At 42.2% G+C, this 26,429-nt stretch overlaps 1 protein-coding gene across 1 annotated transcript in view; it reads right to left on the bottom strand.

Annotated features, from left to right (window-relative positions):
- Positions 1 to 1,028: 1,028 nt before the first annotated feature.
- LOC120936684 (vomeronasal type-2 receptor 1-like) overlaps positions 1,029 to 26,429 on the bottom strand; it is a 50,520-nt gene continuing 25,119 nt past the window's right edge. The window contains exons 2-6 of the mRNA XM_040349229.1: positions 22,897 to 23,188; positions 11,788 to 12,657; positions 9,462 to 9,692; positions 7,401 to 7,524; positions 1,029 to 2,676 (exon numbers count right to left, since the gene is read on the bottom strand). Of these exons, the coding sequence (XP_040205163.1) occupies positions 1,589 to 2,676; positions 7,401 to 7,524; positions 9,462 to 9,692; positions 11,788 to 12,657; positions 22,897 to 23,188 (2,605 nt within the window). The 3' untranslated portion in view covers positions 1,029 to 1,588. The remainder of the gene's footprint in view (positions 2,677 to 7,400; positions 7,525 to 9,461; positions 9,693 to 11,787; positions 12,658 to 22,896; positions 23,189 to 26,429) is intronic.

Below are 26,429 nucleotides of genomic sequence, written 5' to 3'. Positions count from 1 at the left end.
TCTGTATACTTTTTCCAAGCCAGTGCCTCAAATTATTGAAGCCAAAGTGTCAGCATTGCAGTGTTTTTAGAATGCGATGTCAGAAATACAGTATAGGTTGCATTTAAATAGGATAAATACACTTACAATTATACTTTGTCAAACACCTCCCTGCTTGATTCTCAAGGGGAACAAGATGAAAACTAAGCCTCAAAACATTAGTACATTTCAATTATAGCACAACCACATGTAGAACACATCTTCTTTTAAATTGTATTACTAAGACCCAATCAATCCAATAAAAGGGAAGGTTACATATACTGTATTTGCTTGTTCATGCTCATATCTCACTGATCTCAATAACACACGCAGTGGCATTTAAAAAAAGATCAGTGCTAGGTGTGCACTGCTACTACTTTTTATTTTAAATTACGTTTCTCCTTATTTTTCTGTAAAATATATTTTTATGCTTTCATTTTTATTTCCAAAATCAAATAAAAGTAAATCTTTCCTGAATAAAAGTAAATATTTCAGAAAAAAAAAAGTACGGTAGTTATTATGTTACAAAAACTCTTAAATTGTATTACTTCTGTACCTTCAATGGATAGAAGTATGTGTAATAAAATGGCTAAGGAAATTATTTTCATTAAGTCACAGCAGCCAATAAGAAATCAGCTCTCATTACTTCAGCAAGATTTAACAGTTTAAAGGTAAACTATAATGATTTTGGATCAATTTTATTTTTGTTTTTAAGTTTATATATTTTTTTAAACTGTTACATACTCGTTTTGTACTATCTGTATACAATCTCTGTTTTACAAATAAATATTTAATACAAAATAAAGGGTGATTTGTAGCTCTGCTTTGTCTGACTGAAATCTCAGGCCTCGTACACACGACGAGTTTCTCGGCAAAAAACAGCAAGAGGAAACCGGTCGTGTGTACACTTTGACGATGAAACTGTCGAGGATCTCGTCGAGCCAAAAAGAGAGCATGTCTTCTTTTTCCTCAACGGGAATGGGGAAATTTGGCTCGCCGAGATCCTCGACAGCTCGACGAGCAAAACGATGTGTTTCGCCCGTCGAGCTTCTCGGTCGTGTGTACGAGGCTTTAGACTTATCCTTCCGACTATGGAGGTAAAGAGGAATTTCTACTCTGAAAACTCATTAGAGTTCTGTAAACAAGGGGATATTATCAGCACAGCTGAAAGGTAATCATGGTACACACTATAAGTTTTTTTTTTCGTTCAACCCAGCAGGCTGTTGCCCGCTGATGCTTCCCGATCTTCGACCCATGTGTACGGCCCTTTATATTGTGAAAAGAAGGCCAGAGCTCCAGGTTCTGGCTGGAAAGACTACGTAATTGTAACTTAATATTCATGTTTATGTGACCAATAAGGAAAACATTATTAAACATTTAAAACATTTTTTAGCTCTGGCCATAATGAGCAAAGAAAGAAAATGTGTAAACACCACTATACCTTCAGGTCCCTGATACAAGGTCTCTGTGGATTACTGTATGTTACCACTGTTTTCATTGTTATTAAGTATGCCTGGTACCATTTAGGTAAACGTATAAAAGACATTCACACATGCCTTTAATGATCAATTTAATCATCAAGCACAACTGTGGACACTGTTGTGCTGTTGATCTCGCTAGTAATGGAAGCTGAAGTTGCTGGTGCACTCTTATCATTCATGAGGCCTTTACCACCAACAATTTCTTCTGTGTTTCTTTCTGGTTTTATGAGAATTATATACCCTTTGGGGACATAAATACAACCGAGCAAACCAAAACTAGATGCTAAAATGGCAAAGATTTCAACAGCTACTTTGAATTTCCCTCGTGTGCTAAGGTAAGCTGGAACAAAAGAGATCCAAACAATAAAGAACACTAGCATTCCAAATGTGATGAATTTAGCCTCGTTGAAATTGTCTGGAAGTTTTCGAGCTACAAAGGAAGTTATAAAGCAAAGGATAGCAAGAAAAACATCAAACCCAAACATAGAGCACAGGAATTCAATGGAACCTTCGTTACACTCAAGGATTATCTTAATGTTTTGGGATTCCATATTTTTATAAACCCAAGGTGGCTTCAGGATCAAATAAGCCGTACATATCCCGACTTGGATAATTAAACCAGTTACTGCAACTATTCTTTGATACAGTGGTTTCATGACTATCTGAAATCTCTTATCACTCTTATCACCCTTATCCTCCTTATCACCCTTATCGTCCTTTTCACCCTTATCGCCTTTATCGCCCTTATTGCCCTTACCACCTTTTTTGCCCTTCTTAGCTTTAGCAGCTCGTTTGGCTAACATCAGAACAATAGTCTTGCCAAGTATACTTGAGAGGCATAATGAAAATCCAAGAGCCAGAGTAGTTTGTCGGGCCATACATGACCATGCCGCTGGTTTTCCTACAAAAAGGATAGATGTCATAAACGTACATACCAGTGAAAATTGAATTAGGAAACTCAAAGTGCGGTCATTAGCCTTGACTAATGCCGTATCCCTATAAATTGTATAGATAATAGTAAAAGCAATAACCAATGAAGCACCAAACACAGCCAAGAATATCAGTGTGATCCCCAAAGCTTCATCTGTGTTCAGGAACTCCACTTCCTTCAAAACACACTCATTCTTTGGTGTGTTGGACCAGAAGTCTGGAAGGCATGCTATGCATTCTCTTGCATCTATAAAAAAAACAGTAATGAAAATTGAATTACTGAAAGCATTTGATGTAGTTATTTTAATCAGTTGAGCTAGGTGATATTTCTACTCAGTAATGTGTATTAGTAAGAGTTCTCTAAGTTAGAATAGCTAACTATAGTTGGATTTGACTCAGTGTCTGTTTTTTGCAATCCCCTATGCACCCATGCTCAGAATGAGAGTGGGAGAAGCAGCTGTAGCCTTGTTGGCCCTTCACAGACAGACACACAAGCCTGTGCTATGTGGTCATGTGAGCACATAGAAAAACTTTACATTTGGATGGCTGCAAAGAGAGGAAGCCATGAATTTCATGACTAAAGCCTACACAGGTCTTAGGACTCCATACCTGCCCCTTGAATAGCCAAGACCCAGTGTTGTACTATAGGAAGTAAGAGAGGCGTTCCCTATAACGTGGAGTACTCAATATCTCTTCAATTCTGGCAGCTGAACAGATAAGTGGGGCATTGAAAAGAGGGTGAGTATGTAAAGCTTGGGAGAGAGGCAGTTAAGTGAACCTTTGACTTTGCCCTACATAAGAGACTAATGGATAAACCTTTTGGAAAGCTCTTTAGAAACCTCCTTCTTTGAAAGGTCAAATGCTATAAAGATTGGTTCCATTTCTCTATTTTCACAATTGTTATATCAGGTTGGGTGTTAATATTCATCTCTATATATTTGTAATACCTCACACTTAGAGCTGACCATCTAGGAACTGTAAACTAGCAACCCTCAATCTTGCATAATTTTGCCCATTATTATTGCCCGAATGTCCCACCACCCTCTAATGTCTATGGTCACTCTTAAAGTAGAACTCCAGGCACACAGTTAAATACACAGCATTCAATACACAATTGGCCAGATTCACGTAGAGCCGTGTCTCTTTATGCCAGCGTAGCGCATCCCATTTGCACTATGCCGACGTAACATAGTGAGGCAAGTACTGTATTCACAAAGCACTTGCTCCCTAAGTTACGTCGGCGTAGCGCAAATGGCCCGGCGTAACCCCGCCTAATTCAAAATAGGCAGGTAGGGGGCGTGCTCCATGTAAATTACCCGTGACCCCATGTAAATGAGGGCCGTTGGTACTCGTCGCAAATACTCCTTGCTTTCGACGTGAACGTAACCTACGCCCAGCCCCATTCACGTACGCTTACGCAAACTATGTAAAATATGACGGCTGTTCCGTCGTCCATACCTTGCATGGGCTGCGCTATCTTTGTGGTGGTTTATCTTTACGCCGGAAAAACGCCTTACGTAAACAGCGTATCGGGCGCAAGTACGTTCGTGAATCAGCATATCTAGGTCATTTGCATATTCTAGGCGTAAATCCACGTACACGCCCCTAGCGGCCAGCGTAAATATGCAGCTAAGATACGACAGCGTAGGAGACTTACGCCGGTCGTATCTTAGCAACAGTGAAGCGTATCTCAGTTTGAGAATACGCTTATAGATACGACGGCGCGCATTCGGACTTACGACGGCGTATCTACTGATACGCCGTCGTAAGTGTTTATGAATCTGGCTAATAGTATATTTGTTACCAATGTTTTATTTGCCAAATAATGTTTAATTCTATATAGTTCATTTTGCTATTTACACACATTTGCCACACTACAAAGCCAGAAGAAGTAACACATGTGTTCCTCAATTTAGAAACATTGCTTCGTATGCAATGCCTGCCTCCAATCTACTACAAGTAAGCAAAATCAACATTGTCCAGTTAGCAGAGAAGTAATTCAGAAAGTATTAAACGTGAATAAATTAATAGTAGTGTGATCCTCCTGGAGGTGCAGTGTGGCAAAGGCAGGTAAATAACAAGATTGGCTGGAGAAAATTACAAAAATCCTGAAGCGCATTTGTGAGGTCAGGCACTGATGTTGGCTGAGAAGGCCTGGCTCGCAATCTCCGCTCTAATTCATCCCAAAGGTGTTCTATCAGGTTGAGGTCTGGTCTCTGTGCAGGCCAGTCACGTTTCTCCACCCCAAACTCGCTCATCCGTGCGCTGTCATTATGGAAAAGGAAGGGGCTGTCCCCAAATTGTTCCCACAAAGTTGGGAGCATGAAATTGTCCAAAATGTCTTGGTATGCTGATGCCTTATAAGTTACCTTCACTGAAACAAAGGGGCTAACCCCAATCCCTGAAAAACAACCCCATACCATAATCCCCCTCCACCAAATGATTTGGAGGGGTGGCCCAATACTGTTGGCAATTTAGTGTGGATGAGCGAGTTTGGGGTGAAGGAACTTGACTGGCCGGCACAGAGCCCTGACCTCAACTCGATAAAACACCTTTGGGAGGAATTAGAGTGGAGACCGCGAGTCAGGCCAACCTCGCAAATGCGCTTCTGGAAGAATAGTCAAACATTCCCATAGACACACTCCTAAACCTTGTGGACAGCCTTCCCAGGAGAGTTGAAGCTGTTATAGCTGCAAAGGGTGGGCCAACCCAATATTGAACCCTGTGGACCAACACCGGGATGCCATTAAAGTTCATGTGCGTGTAAAGGCAGGCATCCCAATACTTTGGCAACATAGTGTATATCCATGCATTTTGGGGACTCAGTAGCACCCCCTTCATCAGAGCTTAAAGTGTAATTTCACCTTTTCACAAAAAATGAAAAGGTGGACTAACAACTATAACCACCCCCACTCCCTGATCCCTGTTGTACTTACCTCTGAGGATGATTAGCTTTCATTGCCCATGCAGCCAGTGCAGTGGTCTGGGGATTTATAAGCCTCAGTATTCTTCCCCTTCTTTCCTTAGGGATGCCCGGACAGATCAGAGCGATTCAGGTTTGTCACTGGCCAATCAGAATTGCTTTGATCCATCCCAACATCCCTAAGAAAAGAAGAGAAAAAGACCATTGCTTTCAAATCCCCAGACCACTGCACTAGGACAGTGAAAACTAATCATTCAAGAAGGTAAATGCAGTAGGGACCAGAAGGTGGAAAAGGTGACGTGTGTTAGTTCACCTTTTAGTTTTTTTGTGAAAAGGTGAACCTACATTTTAACCTCTAGATGGAAAAGGACCCAAAATCTTTGTGTTTTTTTTAGTTAAAATATGCAGCTAATATGCATGTTCTTAGCTGTTTGTTGCAGTTGAATGTCCATGCACAAGCTATATGTCATCTCGAACAGTTTCACCCCTACACAGGAACATACTATTTTTAAAAGCTTAGGGTATTGGACAAGGGAGAAAGAGAGGAGGAGCAATGGACAAGGGAGGAGGAACAGACAGCCTTGGTGCCCTAGAAAACAGTTGTACTGGGGCAAAGCTTTTAAACCAGTCCAGTCTTTTAGTTCCCTGAGAATACAGGTTAAGTGCGTTTGTGCACTGATCCTCATCTAATATCTATGGGTACAATAAATGGTAAATATGTCAGCTCAAACTTGGTAAACAGCTCCAGCAAAAATGACTGGATTTGTATATGCTCTTTAAAACCCAATTCCACACAAAAAAGTTGTATTCCTTTTGCTTAAAGTAAGGAACGTTTGGAGCCTCTGTCAAGTTTTTATTGACATCTCTGTCATAGACACAGACAAACCGTTTTAGTGGAAGGGTCAAAACAGAAATAGTAACACTTCTGTACCTATTCTATGCAGTGGGGCAGTATTTACACTCATTCTTCCACTCCTCTTCTTAACTAAACCCGCCCCCGTCCATATCCCCATGATCCACCAGTCTAGGGTCCTTGTGTCATTAAGACCTAAGGATGTGGACTGATCTAGTTTAGTACAAATACCCTGTACCTATGATTGTTGTCATATGTGTCAATAAACATTCTTTTTGAGAAAAAAAAAAAAGACCTAAGGATGTGGAAGGACAGTCCACCGTTGTTTCGTAGGGGAACTCTGCCTGCCGGGAGAGTGGGGATCATGTATGTAAAACTGTTTCTCCTTTCCCCTAGACAACATTAGCAATTAACCTCTGTAGTGCAGGCACAGCCCCACTGCAAGTGATCATTTCAAATCTGCCCAGAGTTGCACTTTAAGGCCCCTTTCACACGGACGGATAGAATGGTGCTTTTAGCTGCGGATTTTACTGCAGCTAGAAGCACACAATGCTTTCCTATGACATCATTCACACACTACGGTTACCTGCGGTTTTGTTCCCCACGGTTTTGTGCGGATAGAAAAAATAGATCTCAATGCGTCCAGCTGCGAAATCCCGCAGCTATCGGCACATATCCGCAGGTAAGCGCAGTGCACTGTGTCAGCTGCGTTTGGTATGAATCTTGAGGGGGAACTCCACGCCAAATTTCAAATAAAAAACCGGCATGGGTTCCCTCTACAGGAGCATACCAGACCCTTGGATCTGCTATGGATTTTAGGGAGACACCCCGTACGCCGAAAAAACAGCGTGGGGTTCCCCCCAAAATCCATACCAGACCCGTATCTGAGCAGCAGCCCGGCCGGTCAGGAAAGGGGTGGGGACGAGTGAGCGCCCCCCCTCCTTAACCGTGCTAGGCCGCATGCCCTCAACATGGGGGGATAGGTGCTTTGGGCAGGGGGGCGCCTTGTGGCCCCCCCACCCCAAAGCACCTGTCCCCATGTTGATGATGACAGGGCCGCTTCCCGACATCAAATGATAAAGATCATTTGAAATGCTAATTTCCAAACAAAAAGGACTGGGATACATTTTTTTGGAATAGCAAACCCGATTTCATCCCTCCAATTTTTATCATAATAAAGGAAAAAGTGTGTTACCTGTTTCATTAGTAATTTCTCCATCTGCACATGGAATGCAGTCAAAGCAGCACACTGGCTCTCCTTGTCTAATGCCTTTCCTTGATCCCGGGATACAGCTGATGCTACAAACAGACTGGGGAGCCTAGAGAAATGTGCATAAATAACATCACTGATGTTTGTTGTATATGTATCATTCATCTGTATTTTCTTCAAATGCAAACAGAAAAATCTGAACATTGACCAAAAATTACAGTTAGTATGATGTGTTCCTTGTGTTGTTTCCTCTTGTTTTAGAAGAAATCTTTATCTTTCTATACTACAGTTCCCATAAATGACACAGGATCTCGGAATAGGGATGGGTGGATGACTGACAGCTCTGTCCCTCCATTTAGAGATCCTGTGTAATTTTCAGTAGCCGTATCATTCAAAGAATGAATGGCAGATCGAGCAGGAAGGGGCAGACATAGTCAATCTCTCTTGATGACAGGGTTCTGACAGCCCTAAAGCTGCATTAACCCACAACACACCCATCGTTTTTTGTGGGGGGGGGGGGTCAAGATTTCCCCTAAAACAAGAAGAATCAACACAAGAGACAAATCATACTACTTTTAAGTTATGTCCCTTGAGCTGATTTTCCTGGTTTCGTTTTTAGCAAGAGTGCAATGGGCCCAGAGAGGGTAGTAAAGACTTTGGCCCGGATTCACAGAGAGCGGGCGCACATTACGCCGCCGTAGCGCAAATTATATACGCTACGCCGACGCAGCGCAGAAAGACAAGCATGGAATTCACAAAGCAAATGAGTTTCAAACTTTATCATACCCGGGATCTCTACTAGACTCTTGTTTGGACAGATTTAAGTGTGTTATTATTAAGAATTACAGGCCTAAAATATAAAACGCCAAATTTTCATGCAAAACAATGTACCGCTTTGAGATTCAAAAAGCTGACATAATCATACCGCCATGGAGGTTAATATTATTATTATAGTAAATTAACTGATAAAACACAATTGTCCTGACTTGTCATGTTTAGTTTGAGGCTATTACACCATCTACCATCAGAGGAAGAAGCTAAATTACCAGGAGGATAAAAATGAATGCAATTCAGAAGACATGGTGTAATTTTTAATTATTAACATTCTTCTTTAATTTGGGTGCAGACCCCTCTTTACAGTATTACAGAGTGGTATATTAGTATTAATTACCAGCAGGGCCCTCATCTCACCTTTGCTCACATTTCTGAGATTTGCTTATATGTATTTTAATCTTAGAAATATTTAATAAAATATATTTTAATGTATACTGTATGTGTCCTATGGTGGGTATTTAAAAGTGAGTTCTGTATATAGATTTTTTAGATACTATTAAAGCATGTCTGCCTGAGTTATCTTTCATTAACGAGTCACATTATACCTTTAACTGGACTCTTTGGTTATCTGAACAGAGATGGCGGAGAGTGGTGGGAAGTAGGGGGTTTGAGTTATTCCTCTAACATTCAGTTGCATGTGTAAATAGCAGTTTGAGCTATCCAGCTTTCTAAAAAAAAAGGCTTTCAATAAAGCAGGTAAACAGGTACATACAGTATGTGAAAATGGGATTACAGCTGTACAAATTTTGCAGGGAAATTTCCTTTTTATGCTAAATGAAAATATGATAAAAATATTGGCAGTTTCTGTGATCGTTCAGTGATAGTTACATAGTTACATAGTTAGTCAGGTTGAAAAAAGACACAAGTCCATCCAGTTCAACCACAAAAAAAATAAACAAACAAAATAAAAAACACAGTACAATCCCATACACCCAACTCAATACCCACAGTTGATCCAGAGGAAGGCAAAAAACTCCAGCAGAGCATGAGATCCAATTTGCTACAGCAGGGGGAAAATTCCTTCCTGATCCCCCGAGAGGCAATCGGATTTACCCTGGATCAACTTTACCTACAAATCTTAGTACAGTTATATTCTGTACATTTAGGAAAGTATCCAGGCCTTTCTTAAAGCAATGATGTACTATATATAGAAAAATCAGACTAACATACGTTTCTTGGCAATATATTATTTTTAATATTGATAACACCTACCTGGCCATTTGGTGTATTCCAAAATATTGAGCTGTTATCTATTTTGAGCTCATTAGATCCTCCAGAAGATTTGGATATATATTGTCCTATTTTAGTAAATGATAGCGTATTATTATCACGCCACTGCCAATTTAAAATATCGTAATAGCCATCCACATCTCCTGATTCATCAAACTTTAGGGATTCATTTGTGAAGACTGTGAATTTGGTGTTTTTCAAATAGTACATAAGCTGTAAAAAAAAAAAAACAGAAAAAATTAAAATAAGCCCTATGGAGAGGAAAAAAGCCAAATAGTTGTTTTTACCTCAGTGAAACCAACCTTTCTGGTGTAAATCTTAAGGTAAAAATATTGTTATACAGGCATACCCCACTTTTAAGTACACAATGGGGTTTATTTACTAAACCTGGAAAGTGAAAAATCAGTCTCACTTATTTATAGAAACCAATGAGCTTCCAGGTTTTATTACCAAAGCTTACAAGCTGGGGTTAGAAGCTCATTGGTTTCTATGCAGAAGTGAGCCTGATTTTGCACTTTCCAACTTTAGTAAGTAAACCCCATTGTGTACAGTACAGTCCTGGAATAGTGTAGTATGTACCAATCATGCCTCAGAAACTGCGAGCCATGTATGCAGGCTTATTCAGTATGGTTAAGGACAATATGTACAGCACCCAATTAAAGCACTATGCAAGACCTCACACAAAGGAAGTAAAATTCATTACAGTTGCCAGCATCTGTCTCCTCTTTAAACTTTTTTTTAGCAATATAAAATCATCTATAGTATCGTCATCTTTCACTTTTTTACTGTCACTCTGCCCCTAAGACCCCTTTCACACTGAGGAGTTTTTAGGGCGGTACAGCGCTAACAATAGCGCTGCTATACCGCCTGAAAAACTCCTGCACTGCATACTCAATGTGAAAGCCCGAGGGTTTTCACACTGAGGCGATGCGCTGACGGGAGAGAAAAAAATCTCCTGCAAGCTGCATCTTTGGAGCGGTGAGAGGAGCGGCGTGTATACCGCTCCTTCACAGCTCCTTTCGATTTAAAACAATGGAAAACCGCGACAATACCGCCTGCAATGCGCCTCTGCAGAGGCGCATTGCGGGTGGTATTAACCCTTTATCGGCCGCTAGCGGGGGTTAATACCGTACCGCTAGCGGCCGAATCCCGTGGCAAATCCGATGGTATAGCGCCGCTATTTTTAGCGGCGCTATACCGCCACAGCGGCTCCCGCCCCAGTGTGAAAGGCGCCGTACTTTCTAGAATGCCATCTAGGCTCTGGTCTTAAGCTGAACATTTTATTCCTTGAGGACCTCCAAGTATGACCAAAATCACCCTATTCTGAGAAAAGCACTGTACCTCACTAAAATACAACCTTTTTCAAAATAGCAATTGGCTGGAGTCTGCAAAAATACTCTGTACACATCCTAACTCAAAGCTTTTTTCCTTAAGAAACACCCATGCAGAATCCCTAATTTTCTGGAGAAAATACTACATCAAACTGAGATGATTGGCTTCCCCAAAAAGGGCCACTGTATCTTTTACAGTGATTACCTTACCTCAACCAACCCATAATGGTCACTGGTCCACAGGTAAGTAGATGAAGTGGGAAGGTGGGATGAATTGGGAAGGTGAAGAGCATAGTGTAATGAAGATAACTGGGGAACGACACAGGGGGGGAACATACAGCCATGTGCTAGCAATGTTATTAGTAGAGCAAGTACAAGTGCAGTAACCCCAAGCATACCTATTAAATTTAGATTTACTAAAAAGGGGGTTTAAATTAGTTATGATTGATTACTACACTCTTTTTTCCAAGCACAGCTTTATTAATCTGCAATATGGCTTCTATTTAAGTGAAATATTATGGCTGATGAATCTGTGCAGATGTGTCAAACTTTAGATATCTTTTTAACGAGATAAAACAATAATGAGGAATTTTGCTGGCTGGCCTTAATCACACATAAATTATAATATCAGAGCATAGTTAAAGTATATATTTACCTGTTGGCGTCAAGCGCATGCAAATATGCGGCCTCTCGGCAGCCAGGCCTTGGTGCCGAACGGCCGCATAGTTGCGTGCAATAGCACCAATAGAGCTGTACCGAAAGCGCGCCATGTGCGCTACCGGCACAGTGACCGGAGGCTAACGGAAACCTCCTGATCGCTCCTTGCAGTCAGGAATTTTTTAAACATGTGACCGCCGTGACAGCCAATCATGGTCATGGTCATATATGACCACTGATATCTTTAAAAATTGCTAGAAGATACATTTTACACTACTCTGACTTCACTCCCAAAAAAATCAAATCTACTGAGCACTTACCTGCCACGGCTCAAAATCAAGCAAATTTGCACATTCTCTACCAGGAAAAGGCCCTGAACCTTTAACACATATATCTAAATCATGGAGAGCATTAGCAATGGTGTACACAGCTTTATAGACACTGTATGTGATCCGAAGCTCTGACACATCCTTGTATGTGTTATAAATATCGGAAAGTTTCTCTTTTCCAGTGCAGAGCTGTGGAGAAATATTTCTTTTTCGACCTGCAACAATTGCTTCTATAGTGATGTTGGTATAAAAGGCTGCTCTCTGGGTGGGCCAAGTACAGTTAAAGGCCTCTTCCCAGAACTCATAGACTAGGTCATCAGTGCCGGTGCCATGCTCTGGATGTATGTTCAAGAGGAAATCTTCAAATCCTGGTATTTCTGCTCTACGAATCGCAAAGCCAATTGTTCCTCCAAGGAATGAGAAAAATTGTGGCTTAGCTATCAGAGCGGATGTAGTCCAGGCCTCACTTGCGATATATGTTTTTCCAGTGATATTAGTTTCTGCTAGGGCTTCCATTAATGGACTAAGATCAATGTCTGAAGAAAAGATGACGATGACATTGGCTGATGATTGACGTATTGCTTTAACAATATTATCTATAATATCTTTGCTGTAGATCCGTGGAAGTGTTTCAGAAAAAGCAATACACACACCATTTTTTTCTACCTCTTCTTTGAAAACTTTAATACCATATTTGCCGTAGTCGTCATCTGCTGCTATTGTACCCACCCATGTCCATCCAAAATATGTTACTAGTTCAGCAAAGCCTTTGGACTGGGATAAATCACTGGGTATAGTGCGCAGAAAGGATGGAAATTGAAATTTATCACTGAGCACAGAGCAGGAGGAAGCGTATCCAACCTGTAAAAAAAAAAAAAGAGAGATCTTAGTTTTGCATTATGCTGCTTTAAGCATGCTTAGTTAGTACACATGGGAGCTGGATGCAGACATGCATGGGTGTATGAATGCTTGCAGTGCACCAATGGTTTTATAGCACCCCTTAGTAAATGGGCAAACACACCTGAGAGCCAATGGCAATGACATGATGTATAAACAATTTTGCTGACACTAAACACATTTTTTATAAAATAAATGCAATATGTCTAAAAATAGTAATGTTAATGTTTCAGACTTCCCGTTCTAGGGTGGTTATATTTGTTCTCCATGCCCCCGTTGTGTATGTGAACATAGCCACCCATTTGTACTTGCCCACAAGATGGGACTACACATCTACATGCAGACATATTCAGTTCAATGGGAATTGTAGTACACAGGGCGGAGCATGTGACCAGAAATAATGTCACTGCTTGCTCTAGTAGCAGTGAAGTGCATCAGTGGAGAATAGGGAGCATGCACAGGACAAAAAAAGAGGCCTCAAAACAACAATAATTGACTTTAAAAAACAAAACAAAACACTGCCAATTTATATTTGATATTTTAGAAACATTGATTAAAAAAAAATTGTCAATTTAACCTCTAAAACTGCTTTGCAAGTTTCCTTGGGCAAGGCTTCACATACCCTCTCTTTCGTGTAACAAATCAGCAAGCCAACAACACATAAATACATTTCCAAAATATTTACTAGTGCAGCTCATCAATGCTTGTCAACATGTTTCAAGGGCGTACCCTCTTCTTCAGAGTTAATCAAATTGGACTAAGTTTGCTTTTAAATAGTCCATCCCTAAAAGGCAGACTTAGGGTGCATTCACACTTGCAAATGCACCCCGCCTCCAATTATATGCGAGTACCTGCGAGGGTTCCGGCAATTAGCTGTGAAAGGTAGCTCCATTGAAAGCAATGAGAGGTTGCAGGCTCTTGCAGCTAATCTCACCAACTAGCATGTAATCTCTCAAACAGTGATCACATTCGCGTGATCAGCCCTGGACCCAGGTAGTGCGTGTCCAGAGCCAATCACTTGCATTTGATGACTGCATGAGCGATTATACAGTTTGTGAGTGGGCATGATTAGTTGAGGGAGCCAGCAGCCTTTCATTGTTTTCAATGAAACAGCCTCTTGTAGCTAATCGCTAGGAACCTCCACTGGGCGTCTCAATTAGAATCAGAAGCATGGTGAATTTGCAAGTGCATTCTTAGTGCAATTCAGGTATCTCTGAAGAATAGGGTGCCCCCTCCAAAAACGTAAGCCTCTATGCACGTTTAACCATTGAATACAGAGGTTTGAGCAACTTGAACAGATATAATGTTACACGCACTTTTGCCATGCACTTTTGTAACTACACGATTTACTTAAAGCTTATAGAGGATTTTATTTGTAGCACCCTCTAGTGTGTGCTACTAGTGGTGAGAGTAGAAAAAACATCGCTGGCTCTTGGTTAGACCTGAGGTATTAAATCTGGGTCATGGTTACTAGAGACCAGGGCTGGATGACTCCTCTTGGCAGCTCTCTGGTGCTTCCCCCTGTTTCTATAACATTGGAGAATGTTCTGGAACAAGTGGGTGGAGGCTAGGAGGAGCTGCCATGAATATTAACCCCCCTGGTGGTATTCCAGAGTCTGGGTCAGGTTGGAATTTCAGAACTAAAAAGGTAACCCCGAGCAAGACTCGGGATCGCCTCGCAGCATCCACAGGCAGGGAATTACTTACCTTGTCCCTGGATCCTGCGATGCCTCTCCGCTGTGTGATCAAGCGGTGTCCTCGCTTGATTCACACAGTGCCTGTGTTCCGCCGAGCTCTGTTCCCTGCGACGTTACGACACATGGGGCGGAAATCGGCGCCAAATTCAAAAAAGTAAATAAACACATTACATACAGTATACTTTAATATTGTAGATTACAGTACTGTATGTAAAAAATACACACCCCCCTTGTCCCTAGTGGTCTGCCCAGTGTCCTGCATGTACTTTTATATAATAAAAACTGTTCTTTCTGTCTGGAAACTGGAGATTGTCCATAGCAACCAAAAGTGTCCCTTTATGTCAAAAGTGGTTTTAGACCAGCTAGAAAACAGCGATAATAAATTATAATCACTTGCAGAATTGAGCAATAGCGATTTGTGGGGAAATTCGTCATCAAACAATAAAAGTTATGACAGCGACAATTCTGCAACTGAGCAAATTTCAGTGTTTTTGATTTGATTACATTATTGAATCATTTTTATTATAATTATTGTATTATTTGTAATAGTTATTATAGTTATTTATTATATTATAATTTATGATTTTGTTTTTCAATTTTATTATACCCGGGATGTCTACTAGACTCTTGTTTGGACAGATTTAAGTGAGTTATTCCTAAGAATTGCAGGTCTACAATGTAAAACGCCAAATTTCCATGCAAAATAATTGTACCGCTTTCAGCACCTAAAATCTGAAATAATCATACCGCCAGGGAGGTTAATGGGCACTCAGCTAATCCCTAGGATTGGGCCTAGCAAGGGACTGAAAAAAACCCTTAAAGAGACATGGGCCATGCGAGCATGGAGTTTGGGTGAAAGATGGAGAAGCAGTGCTGAGGGAGGCTGTTGATGTCCCTTGAGGGACCCCTTACCGTGGGGGGGTAAAAGCTCAGGAGGCTAAAGCTCAGGAGGCTGGCTTGGAAGGATCCCACCAGAGTAGAACTGGGCTTAGTGTCTACAAGGAAGTAGATGATCGGGGGAGATATTGTTCACTCCACAAAAGGGATGGAAAGTTCCTAGCCAGTGAGGCCCGGAGCAGAAGACAAATCTGCAATAGGCGTAGGGCCGGCCATGACAGGGTTAACAGAAACCCTTGGCTGGTAGGTGGGAGTGGTTAGAGAGAGGGCAGTGGGGAGGGGAGGAGAGGTTATAAATTCCTCCTCCCCGCGTTCCCGGGCAACACAACGTGGGGAGAAAGTTTAGCCACCCACCCTCCCTTGGTTATGGGTTTGCTGCTATGGTAGTTGTAAGTTATGTGATAGTTGGCTTTGTTTTGGGTGCTTTCCTTGTTTTTGTTTCTCCCGTACAGATACAAGGTTTAAGATGTTTAAGATGTTGTGGCGGTGGCGGGTGTTTGGACTTTGCAGGAGAAGAAATTACCCCAAAGATGGATGCCATTACCCAGAGGTGGTATGGGTTCTGAAGGGGTGTTAGTTGCCAGTTTACCAAGTGTAGCTGGGAGGTTGGTTAATGGGGGCACTGCGGTCAGTGGTCGTCTCTGAGCCAGCTTGAGGCCTATGACCAGAGGTTAGGTACCGCAGTGCCCAAAATGTTAAAATGGTTACAAGTTAGTGTTAATGGCGCCTGCAAAGTTCAGCACTAAGAGGGTTACAACTGTTTTTTCTCAGGTATATGTGTTTACATGTTATTTATTATTTAATATTTAAAGTTATTTAAATAAAAGGAGGCTGCTATGGCCAGTTTTTTACTCCAAGTTACAGTGGTGGTCTCATTATTTATTAAAGGTTAAGGGGGAGTAAAAGTGGTGGGTCTGAGCAGTAAAAGGGTAAATTATGTGATACCATAGTCATGTAATGGGCTGTTGCTGAATTACAAAGTGACTGTTAGTTCCACCAGGAGTGATCAGCAGGTGCTGCACATAGTGAACCAAGTTTGTGCAGAAGGAAGGAAGAATAGGATATCTGTAAATACAGAGGAGGTTGTTTCTTTGTTCTGTGTTTTGGACGTTTTTCAAGTTGGGCATCCCATATTTCAGTCTACCCCATCCAAGTTATCATCTCCTAATAAAACAACAAAATCGACCGTTAGTATGCAAAAGCATCGGTTAAAAACCTGTGCATGCTCAGAATCAAGTCGACGCATGCTTGGAGGCATTGAACTTCGTTTTTTTCAGCACGTCGTTGTGTTTTACGTCACTGCGTTCTGACACGATAGTTTTTTTTAACCGATGGTGTGTAGGCGCGACGGACCATTAGTCAGGTTCATCGGTTAACCGATGACAACGGTCCTTTGGACCTTTGTCATCGGATGGCCCGATCGTGTGTACGCGGCCTTACTCTCCATGCCCCAGCTACTACTGGGTTGGGAGCTGAGGAAGATCACTCCGCCAGGGAAGACAAGGAGATAAGCAGGCAGACGGTTGGCTGGGACTTGAGCCAAGGCAGAAGAACATGCGAGCAGAGCTGAATGGGCATGCGCCCAAAACTTAAGAAATATTCCCTCTGCTCTGACCAGCATATGATCATCAAAAAGAGGCACAGATAATGGAAAAATACACCCCCTAAGCTAGTAGGAGCGGCGGAGTGGGGGAGGGGGGGTGTAATTCAGATTTTATTTAATTTTATTCTGCACGACTGTCTGAAATTTCCCCAGCTCCTGTTCAAATCCAATCCGGGGACAAAACCAGGTACAGACTTGGTCCGGGGACAGTGTCCTTAATCCGGGGACTGTCCCCTGAAACCGGGGAAGTCTGGTCAACCTATTTAAGGGACCAGGAAATCAATAATTTGCTTGGGGTTATAAAACACTTTAACTACTCTTTCAGAGGGATACTTCTCATAAATTGATCCATATACACATACATGGATTATGGGTAAATGAAACTGCATTTGGGGTATCGTTAACTTTGTATTGACACCCGCAGCAGGATCGCAAACACAGTGCAATGTGGTGCGGGAAATGCGCAGGGGTCGCAAACTGCACCACATATGTGTGAACCTAGGCTAAAAGTATATACAAATTTTTCATGAGCTCTCCTAGTGGTATTCTTTTATGTCACTGTGCTTGGTCCATCAGAGAAGCTTTGGTGACAATAAAGTTTGTGTGGACACATCATAATTTTGTAGGAAAATGTTTGATGAATACAGAATGAGATAGGAACAGGGAGCACTAAAATATTATAAATAGGCTTCATATGAGGACCAGTAATGCCCAATTGCCCATATAATGAAAAAAAAAAACACTAAGGTTTTATTCTTGATTATGTGGATAAACCCCTATTTAGTGCAATTGAATTTCCACCAGAGATACAAGAAAAATGTTGATGTATGTTTTTAGAGGTAATTATACCGGTTAAAATGTCATTACACATATCCAATGGGTTCAAACAATAATAACCATAATAAAAACAAACTGATTAGCAATGCTAAACCCACAGTTGATACAAAGAAAAAAAAACGTTCCTTCCTGTAAAGAGCAGCCCCATATCCTAATAAGTTCCTAGTAAGTTCTGAGATATACAGAGACAGCAAAAGTTTAAATACGTTTAACAAGTATGAAGAAAGATATATTGCCAAAGCAAATTAGAGTGGGGCATTAACAGAAACAACCAATGGTGCTTAAAGAACCTGCACATGTGTAGTGTTCATAGGAACCCCTATCACAATCTGTATTCAGACATCCATCTCCTGCAAGTCGCGGGAGTCACCCGCATTTGGCTTACCCGCAAGCAGGGCAGGACTTAGAGTAGTGGGGGCCCCTGGGCTTGAGTGGGGGGGGTCTTAGTTTATGAGCGGGTGGCGGTGCCGTCGATCAAAGTTGTTGAGCAGGGGGTGCCGCCGATCAAAGTTGTTTTGTTGAGCGGGGTGGTACCTTTTTACCAACTGATCAAAGTTGTTGAGCGGGGGCTGAAGACAACTTCTTACATCTTCATCAGCAGCTGCATGGCTCTTCCTGCTTTCTCCTCCTGGGGCCCCCTATTGGGCGGGGCCCATGGGCTTGAGCCCAGTGAAGCCTAATGGGAACTCCCGGCTGTGCCTGTCACTCAGCCACAGCCAGAAGACAGAGCAACCCAAGCGGCCGAAAGGAGTACAGCCGCAGCAACGGCTCAAGCTGCTCTGTCGTCTGTCTGTGGCTGAATGGCTGGTGGATTGGATGTGAAGACGCCCCTGTCTGTGCGAGGTGGAGGACTGTAACAAAGTCCCGCCTCCTAAATAGATGGAACACTGATCCATAGATACATTGAATAAGTGTGACATGTATCATAGGAGGCAAGAATTTGTTACAGGTGCCGCTGGGATATGCAAATGCGTTTCAGAGCTCTGTGTAATCGGGATGCATGGGCACTGGTAAGGCTGTATTTTATGGGCACTGGTAAAGCTGTATTTCATGGACACTGGTAAGGCTGTATTTCATGGACACTGGTAAGGCTGTATTTCATGGGCACTGGTAAGGCTGGATTTCATGGGCACTGGTAAGGATGTATTCCATGGGCACTTGTAAGGCTGTATTTCATGGGCACTGGTAAGTCTGCATTTAATTGGCATTGATCAGGCTGCATTTAATTGGCACTGGTAATGTTGCAGTCAATTTGGGGGGGGGGGGGTCTGCGCCAATGCAAGGCGCCACCTCCCTGAAATTAGTTTGGCACCTCCCTGAAATTAGTTTTTGCAGCTTGGAATGTCTGTGTATTGATTCCATACATGCCATTGGCCCTTGTGTTACTCTCCCTTTCTACATGGTTGTTTTCCATTGGGTTAAACATTATAGTTATACAGCTGTATTATTATTATTATTATACACGATTTATATAGCGCCAACAGTTTACGCAGCGCTTTACAATGTAGAGGGGGGACAGCAGAATTACAGTACAATTCAATACAGAAGCTCGTAGAGCTTACATTCTCAAGGGAGGGGGTGGTGGTACAAAAGGTAATAGCTGCAGAGAATAATTTGATAGGGGCAGCTCGGTGACAGTTGTTAGGTGGGTGTGGGATAGGCTTCCCTGAATAAATTAGTTTTCAGGGATCTCCTAAAGGTGGACAGGGTAGGGGCTGTACTTACAATATGTGTATTTTCAGTTTTTTTGCTACGTGTGTTTAAATCTCTGCTATATCTTTATACAGTAAAATCTCATCACACTCTTTCCTGTATCTACAGACTATGCCTGCCCTTTCTGCCCCACTCCACCATTCATTGAAGCCATTACTACAGCTTCTATGAATGGGGAATGATCGGAGGAGGAGGATTTTGGTAAAACGAGGACACAGCAGCCCAAGAGACACATCTCACTGAAGGTAATGACCATTTTGTTTTAGGTAAATCTAAAGCGATACAGCAAGCAGCTTGCTATGGGGCACCTGAGCCAAGCCGACACACAGAGGCGCGGCCCGGCCTCCCCCCCCCCCCCCTTACTGGCTCACTGACTTTGATTGACAGCAGCAGAAGCCAATGACACCGCCCTGTCTCAGCCAATCAGGAGGGAGAGTCCCCGGACTTTGTGGCTCTCATGCAACATTGCTGGATCGAGAGGGAGCTCAGGTAAGTATTAGGGGGGCTGAGGGAGGCTGCTGCACACGGAAGGTTTTTCTTAATGTAAAGAATGCATTAAGATAGAAAACCTTCTGCCTTTACAACCACTTTAAACCACTTTAAACCTCATACACACTAGTAGTTTTGCTGGACTGAACAAAAAATAAAATTGATAGCCCAGGAGGAGCCACTGTACTAACTATCCAATGTTAGTACGTCGATCTCCCCTGCTGTTCTATTGTGTTCTGACAGGGGACCGCCTCCCACCAGAATACTCCAGTCAGCGCTCTCATCCATTGGCTGAGAGTGCTGAACAGGAGCCAATCAGCAGACCTTTTACAGGTTATGTTCCTTCGACGGAAGCCAGATGAACGCCCAGATTCTGTCAGACCACCTCCAGTACACACAGGCTGAATGCCACCCGACATTTGGCCCATTTGTACTAGGCTTAAGGCTTTAAGTAATTCAAATTTTAATCTAATTTTAATCCCCGAAGCCCTGGTTCACACCAGTGAGATCCAAATCACACTCATCGGGCGGATTTATAATCGCGCTGAGGTATCACAATTTCAAAACTGCACTAGTGTGAACCAGGGCTAAATCACAGGTAGAGCCTCCCACTTTATAATTTAGCTGGCCATTTAATCATACATGTTGAATGCCCTGTCATCAATAAGCTCCAGGACAGGGAGCAATACAAATATGGAAGTATCTTAGATTGGAAGCTCTAACGAGCAGGGCCCTCCTAATCCTTTTGTATCAAATTGTATTGTAACTGTAGTGCCTTCCTTTGTTCTGTAAAGTGCTGTGTTAACTGTTGGTGTTATATAAATCCTGTATAGTAATAATAATAATACACTGCTCAAAAAAATTAGATGAGCACTTTTTAATCAGAGTATAGCATTAAGTCAATTAAACTCTTGGGATATTTATCTGGTCAGTTAAGTTGCAGAGGGGGAGGGGTGTATACAGAGGGGGTTGTTAGTTTCAGCTGCATTGGTGTTAATGAAATTCATAACAGGTCGACTAGATGGGCACCAATGAGATGACCTCCAAAACAGGAATGGTTTTACAGGTGGGGGCCACTGACATTTTTTTTCCCTACGCATCTTTTCTGACTGTTTTTTACTAGTTTTTTATTTAGCTAGGGTCAGTGTCACTACTGGTAGCATAAGGCGATACCTGGACCCTATAGAGGTTTTACAGGCAGTCCAACTCCTCCAGGATGGCACATTAATACGTGCCATTGCCAGAAGGTTTGCTGTGTCTCCCAGCACAGTCTCAGGAGCATGGAGGAGATTCCAGGAGACAGGCAGTTGCTCTAGGAAAGCTGGACAGAACCGTAGAAGGTCCTTAACACATTAGCAGGGCTGGTAGCTGCTCCTTTGTGCAAAGAGGAACAGGATGAGCACTGCCAGAACCCTACAAAATGACCTCCAGCAGGCCACTGGTGTGAATGTCTTTAACAATCAGAAACAGACTTCATGAGGGTGGCCTGAGGGCCCGATGTCTTCTAGTGGGCCTTGTGCTCACTGCCCAGCACCATGGAGCTTTATTGGCATCTGCCATTGAACACCAGAATTGGCAGGTCCACCCTGAGCATTTGTGACAGACGTGAAAGGGTCTGAAGAAGCCGCGGAGAACATTATGTTGCCTGTAACATCGTTCAACATGATCTGTTTGGTGTTGGGTCTGGGGAGGCATATTAATGGAGGGACACACAGACCTCTACAGACTAGACAATGGCACCCTGACTGCCATTAGGTATCGGGATGAAATCCTTGGACCCCATGTCAGACCCTACGCTGGTGCAGTAGGTCCTGGGTTCCTCCTGGTGCACAACAATGCCTGGCTTCATGTGGCGAGAGCATGCAGCCAGTTCCTGGAGGATGAAGGAATTGATACCAGTGAATGGCCTCTACACTCGCCTGACCTAAATCCAATAGAACACCTCTTGGAAATTATGTTTTGATCCATCCAACACCGCCAAGTTGCACCTAAGTCTGTTCAAGAGCTCAGTCATGCCCTGGTCCAGATCCAGGGCATGACAGAACACCATCCGTCATCTCATTAGAAGCATGCTACGACATTGTCAGGCATGCATACCAGCACGTGAGGGCCATGCAAATTACCATTATGAGTTGCTGTAATGAAATTACAGCAAAATGGACTAGCCTGCTGCATCATTTATTCCCTTTGATTTTCGGGGTGTCTTCAGGTTGATAATTTTAATTTCCGTCAAACAATGTGGCATTCTTCATTCCTAACACATTACTCAGCCCATATCAGTATAGATATCCAACATGATAGTTTCCCTCTGAGATCTGATGTGTTTTTAAAGTGTTCCTTACATTTTTTTGAGCAGTGTATAATAGCTGTGTTATAGCAGCTGCTTTGAGTCAGAGAATTGTAGGAGTTACAAATCAATTTCTTGGCACTTTATGTATCCTGTATAAATACAATAATAATATTAATCTGGGGACCCACACTGCCATAGATTTTACTTGCTTAGACTAGGTTCACTATGTTGCAAGTTATTGTGGGTGTGGTACAGCGTGTAAATCACACCTATTCTCACACCTGCAATCACCCGAAGCCAAATCGCGTTGTTTCTTTGCATGCGCGTGGGTCTGCCATTCATTTTAATGGCACAAGTGGCATAATCACAGCTGCAAAAACGGCAAGCGGATTCCCTGCGTCTGTGCTTAGAGAAGAGCAGGAACCTATATCTTGTGTTTCCCATAGGTACAGCTGCATTTTCGAATGTAGATTTCCCATCAGCTGCTCAGCCTCAACCAATCTACTTCTGAAAGAAAACCTAACTCCAGACTACATGTTTCTTGTTTTTGTCTCCCAGGGCTTTTGCGGGGGGAAAAGTGTCAGCTAATTATTATTACTGCTGTATTAGCGTTTTAGAAACAAACACATATCCGCAAAGCTACCATCATTAGATCATAAAGACAATAACCATGTTACCTGTGGAAAATAGTACAACCCCAGTATTCTGGCTGTAGCGATGGATAGCGCAGACCCTCCTGCTCCAATCACGGCAGCCAGGGGAGCTCCAGCACTGCACCTAAAGTTTGGATGGGTTTCATTCTGCCCAGTTAGGAATGTTAAAGTGGCTTCCACTGATTTTGATATAGTAAAACATGTGTCAAATATCTGGTACCCCAGGGTTATTCTTGGTAGGATGTCCTTGCGCTTATTAATTTCATCAATCGCAAACATCATGGCTCGAGTCCATCGCAGCGCCCGGAAATTGAAGCTGCCAAAGAGAAAGAAAAAAGTTCACTTCATGCGTGATCAGTACAGAAGTGCAATGGGCAGAGATAATATGTAACATCTGTAGCAACAAACAAGGTATCAATGAATTGATTTTTAGCAAACTATGAGGTTTTAGGCAAATAAACACAAAATTATTGTGCTGCGCCCAAGTAATAAATATACAAAATCTAATAAAAAGTGATAAATTGGAAGCCACCTCATAAATGATATATATGCAATGGAAAATCAATAACAATGTTAAATCAATTGACCCCCAAGTTTAATGGAAAGTCAGAAAGTGCTTCCTCAGGGCCCCTGAGGAAGTCATTCAGATGAAACTCATACAGTAGAGGTAGGGCAGGTTCCCTATGTTGTCATCATGCTTGAACATGTTTGAACTATGGGCGTGCCTGGATTGTGGCACCAGAGCGTGAATCCACTGTGTTTTGTGGGAATTTTGACATGCCAACACTTTTCTTCCTATGTGTGTGTAACCTTTTTTTTTTTTAATTAAAAGTTTTTAAGTGGCAGTTCACTATTAGGCCCTGTACACACGAGCAGACATGTCCGATGAAAACGGTCTGCGGACCGTTTTCATCGGACATGTCTGCTGGGAGCTTTTGGTCTGATGTGTGTACACACCATCAGACCAAAATCCCCGCGGACAGAGAACGCGGTGACGTAGACGACACCGACGTTCTCTAACACGGAAGAATCAATTCGACGCATGCGCGGGATTTCGGGCCGCTGGTTATACGTCATAACCAGCGGACATGTCCAATGAGTCGTACTAACCATCGGACATGTCCGACGAAAAGGTTTCCACCGGACAAGTTTCTTAGCATGCTAAGAAACTTTTGTCCGCTGGAAACCTGTCCGCTAGGCCGTACACACGGTCGGACATGTCCGCGGAAACTGGTCCGCGGACCAGTTTCAGCGGACAATCTTCGGTCGTGTGTACAAGGCCTTAGCCTCTTTTTCTTTGCAAATAGGATTTCAATATTGATGTATCGATCTGTGATCAGGATTCACATATGAGGACGCATTGTCTGGAATGGATTATACAAAAGCACTTTCAGACCTTCCATTAATCTTGGGGGTTGATTGTGACAATGAGCTGCCCTCATATGGTATTAATCACTGGGTGTTTTTGATTTGCACTTTATCAGCACAATGGTGACAGGGAGATCTTCATTTGTATTTTGGGTGTTTAATCATGGCCTTATAGATGTTTTTTGGACTATACTTTATGATGGATATGTTCTATATTTTTGGTATGATATTCACATATTTATACCTGCACGGATTTACATAGACACTCATTTGCTATTGATTTAACATTGCATCATATTTTTTAAGTGATTTGACTTTAGTAAATAAAATAAAAAATTGTCTTTTTGCCTTTTTATTCTAGCAAAAGGTAAAATTTAGTTAGACATTGGGCGTTGTCTAATAATTTCAAATCACTCCTAGCGCCTCATGTACACTACAGCTCAAATAAGCTGGTTCTTCCAGCTTTTTTCTTTAACTGCAGGTAAACTTCCCTCCATATTAACATATGTGTCCATGCACACTATAGGTGTTTGTAGGAGTTTAGCGGCAGGGGAGTTTTCAGGCAAAAAATACACCACCAAAACAGGGGCATTTTTTTCTTCCAGTGACATCTATGTCACATTTTTTCCTTCTAGTGATAACACTGAATTTGTTTCTTCCAGGGCTAACATTGACAGAGGTGTATTTTTTCTATCTAGTGACACAACTGATGCAGGGACATTTTTTCTTTGCAGTGATATCACCAAAGCAAGGGCATTTTTTCCTTCCAGTGACACCGCCAAAGCAGGGGAACTTTTTCCTTCAAGTGACGCCACTAATACAAAAACATTATTTCCCCACATTAAATAACATTGATCCACACTTACAATCAGAGCCTCCCACATGGTCTACTACTTCTTGTTTAGACTGAGTACAGATTGATAACAGTGGATGACTTGCAGTTTGAGCCCAAATTCCGACAATGACCTGAATGCTTTGGAGAATACGTGTTTGCATGATGTGATATCAGGGTTAAAGGCATTAGATGGGTCTCTTTTTGAGGTTCGGTTTGATAAGATGCTTTGGAGGCAAGAGGAGAGACATGGGGGCTAATAAACCCCTGATCTTTCCAAAATGAGGACCTGTCATGTTCCAAGGGATGTTGTTCTTCTCTTGTAAAAGCAACAAAGTTGATAAAAATTTGAAAATAAATAAAAGTAGTGTTAAAAATTTTTTTTAAATAAAAATGGCTGCTCTGTACAAACAGAAAGTGGCTGAGACTGTTGTGTCCTAGTTATCTATTATTTCCCAGTGCATTGTGGGATACAGGAACCTCCACTGTCTCTCCCCCAGTGCCCAGTTAGCACTTTAAAACATGCATTTCTAGCATGCCATAGATGCTCTAGGTGCTGTTAAGGTGCAGTTAGTTACAGAGCATTATCACTGAAATCAATGAAGGTGGCTGGCAAGTGTTGATGTCTCATGAATGCTGCTTAACACAACACTACCACTTTAGTGTAAACAGCGCTGTGTGGTGTAATTGTAATATTCACGGCAGGCATTGAAGGGCGGTTATGAGGCTGAATAAATGCTGCATAAACACAGGGTATTGACACGTGTGTGAACGAGCCCTACATGTATCAGATGTTTGTGTTAAAGGAAAAGTATGGGAATCCTGTTTTTTGCAGATTTATACTTACCTAGGTGGATGCAGCATCGGACCGATGCTGCATCTGTCCCCCTGGCGCCTCTTTACTGAGAACCGAGCATTGCCGATGGCTCGTTTCTCACAGATCCCCGAGCAGAGAGCTGCTGACTGTCAATCAGCCTCTCAGCGGCTTTGGTATTGCCATAGTATATATGCCTTCTCACAGCCAGTTAAAAGTTAAATATAGTATTTATTAAAACTGCTTGATGTTTGGAGGATTTAGTTACTTATATAGTGCATAATGATGTATGGCCAGGCCAGTATGTATGTAGTCCAAAATCTTATTTAAAGGAGTTGTAAAGGTTGTTTTTTATTTTCTAAATAGGTTCCTTTAAGCTAGTGCATTGTTGTTTCACTTACCTTTTCCTTCGATTTCCCTTCTAAATGTTTTTTTTCTTTGTTTTCTTTGTCTAAATTTCTCACTTCCTGTTCCTCTTCAGTAAGCTGTTCTGGCTGACTAACCCCCAGCCAGAGCGGCTAGGATGATGGGGGCAAGCTTACT

The sequence above is a fragment of the Rana temporaria genome, chromosome 4 (assembly GCF_905171775.1).
Source record: "Rana temporaria chromosome 4, aRanTem1.1, whole genome shotgun sequence".
Classification (NCBI taxonomy): Eukaryota; Metazoa; Chordata; class Amphibia; order Anura; family Ranidae; genus Rana; species Rana temporaria.
This window is presented reverse-complemented; position numbering and strand designations above follow the sequence as displayed.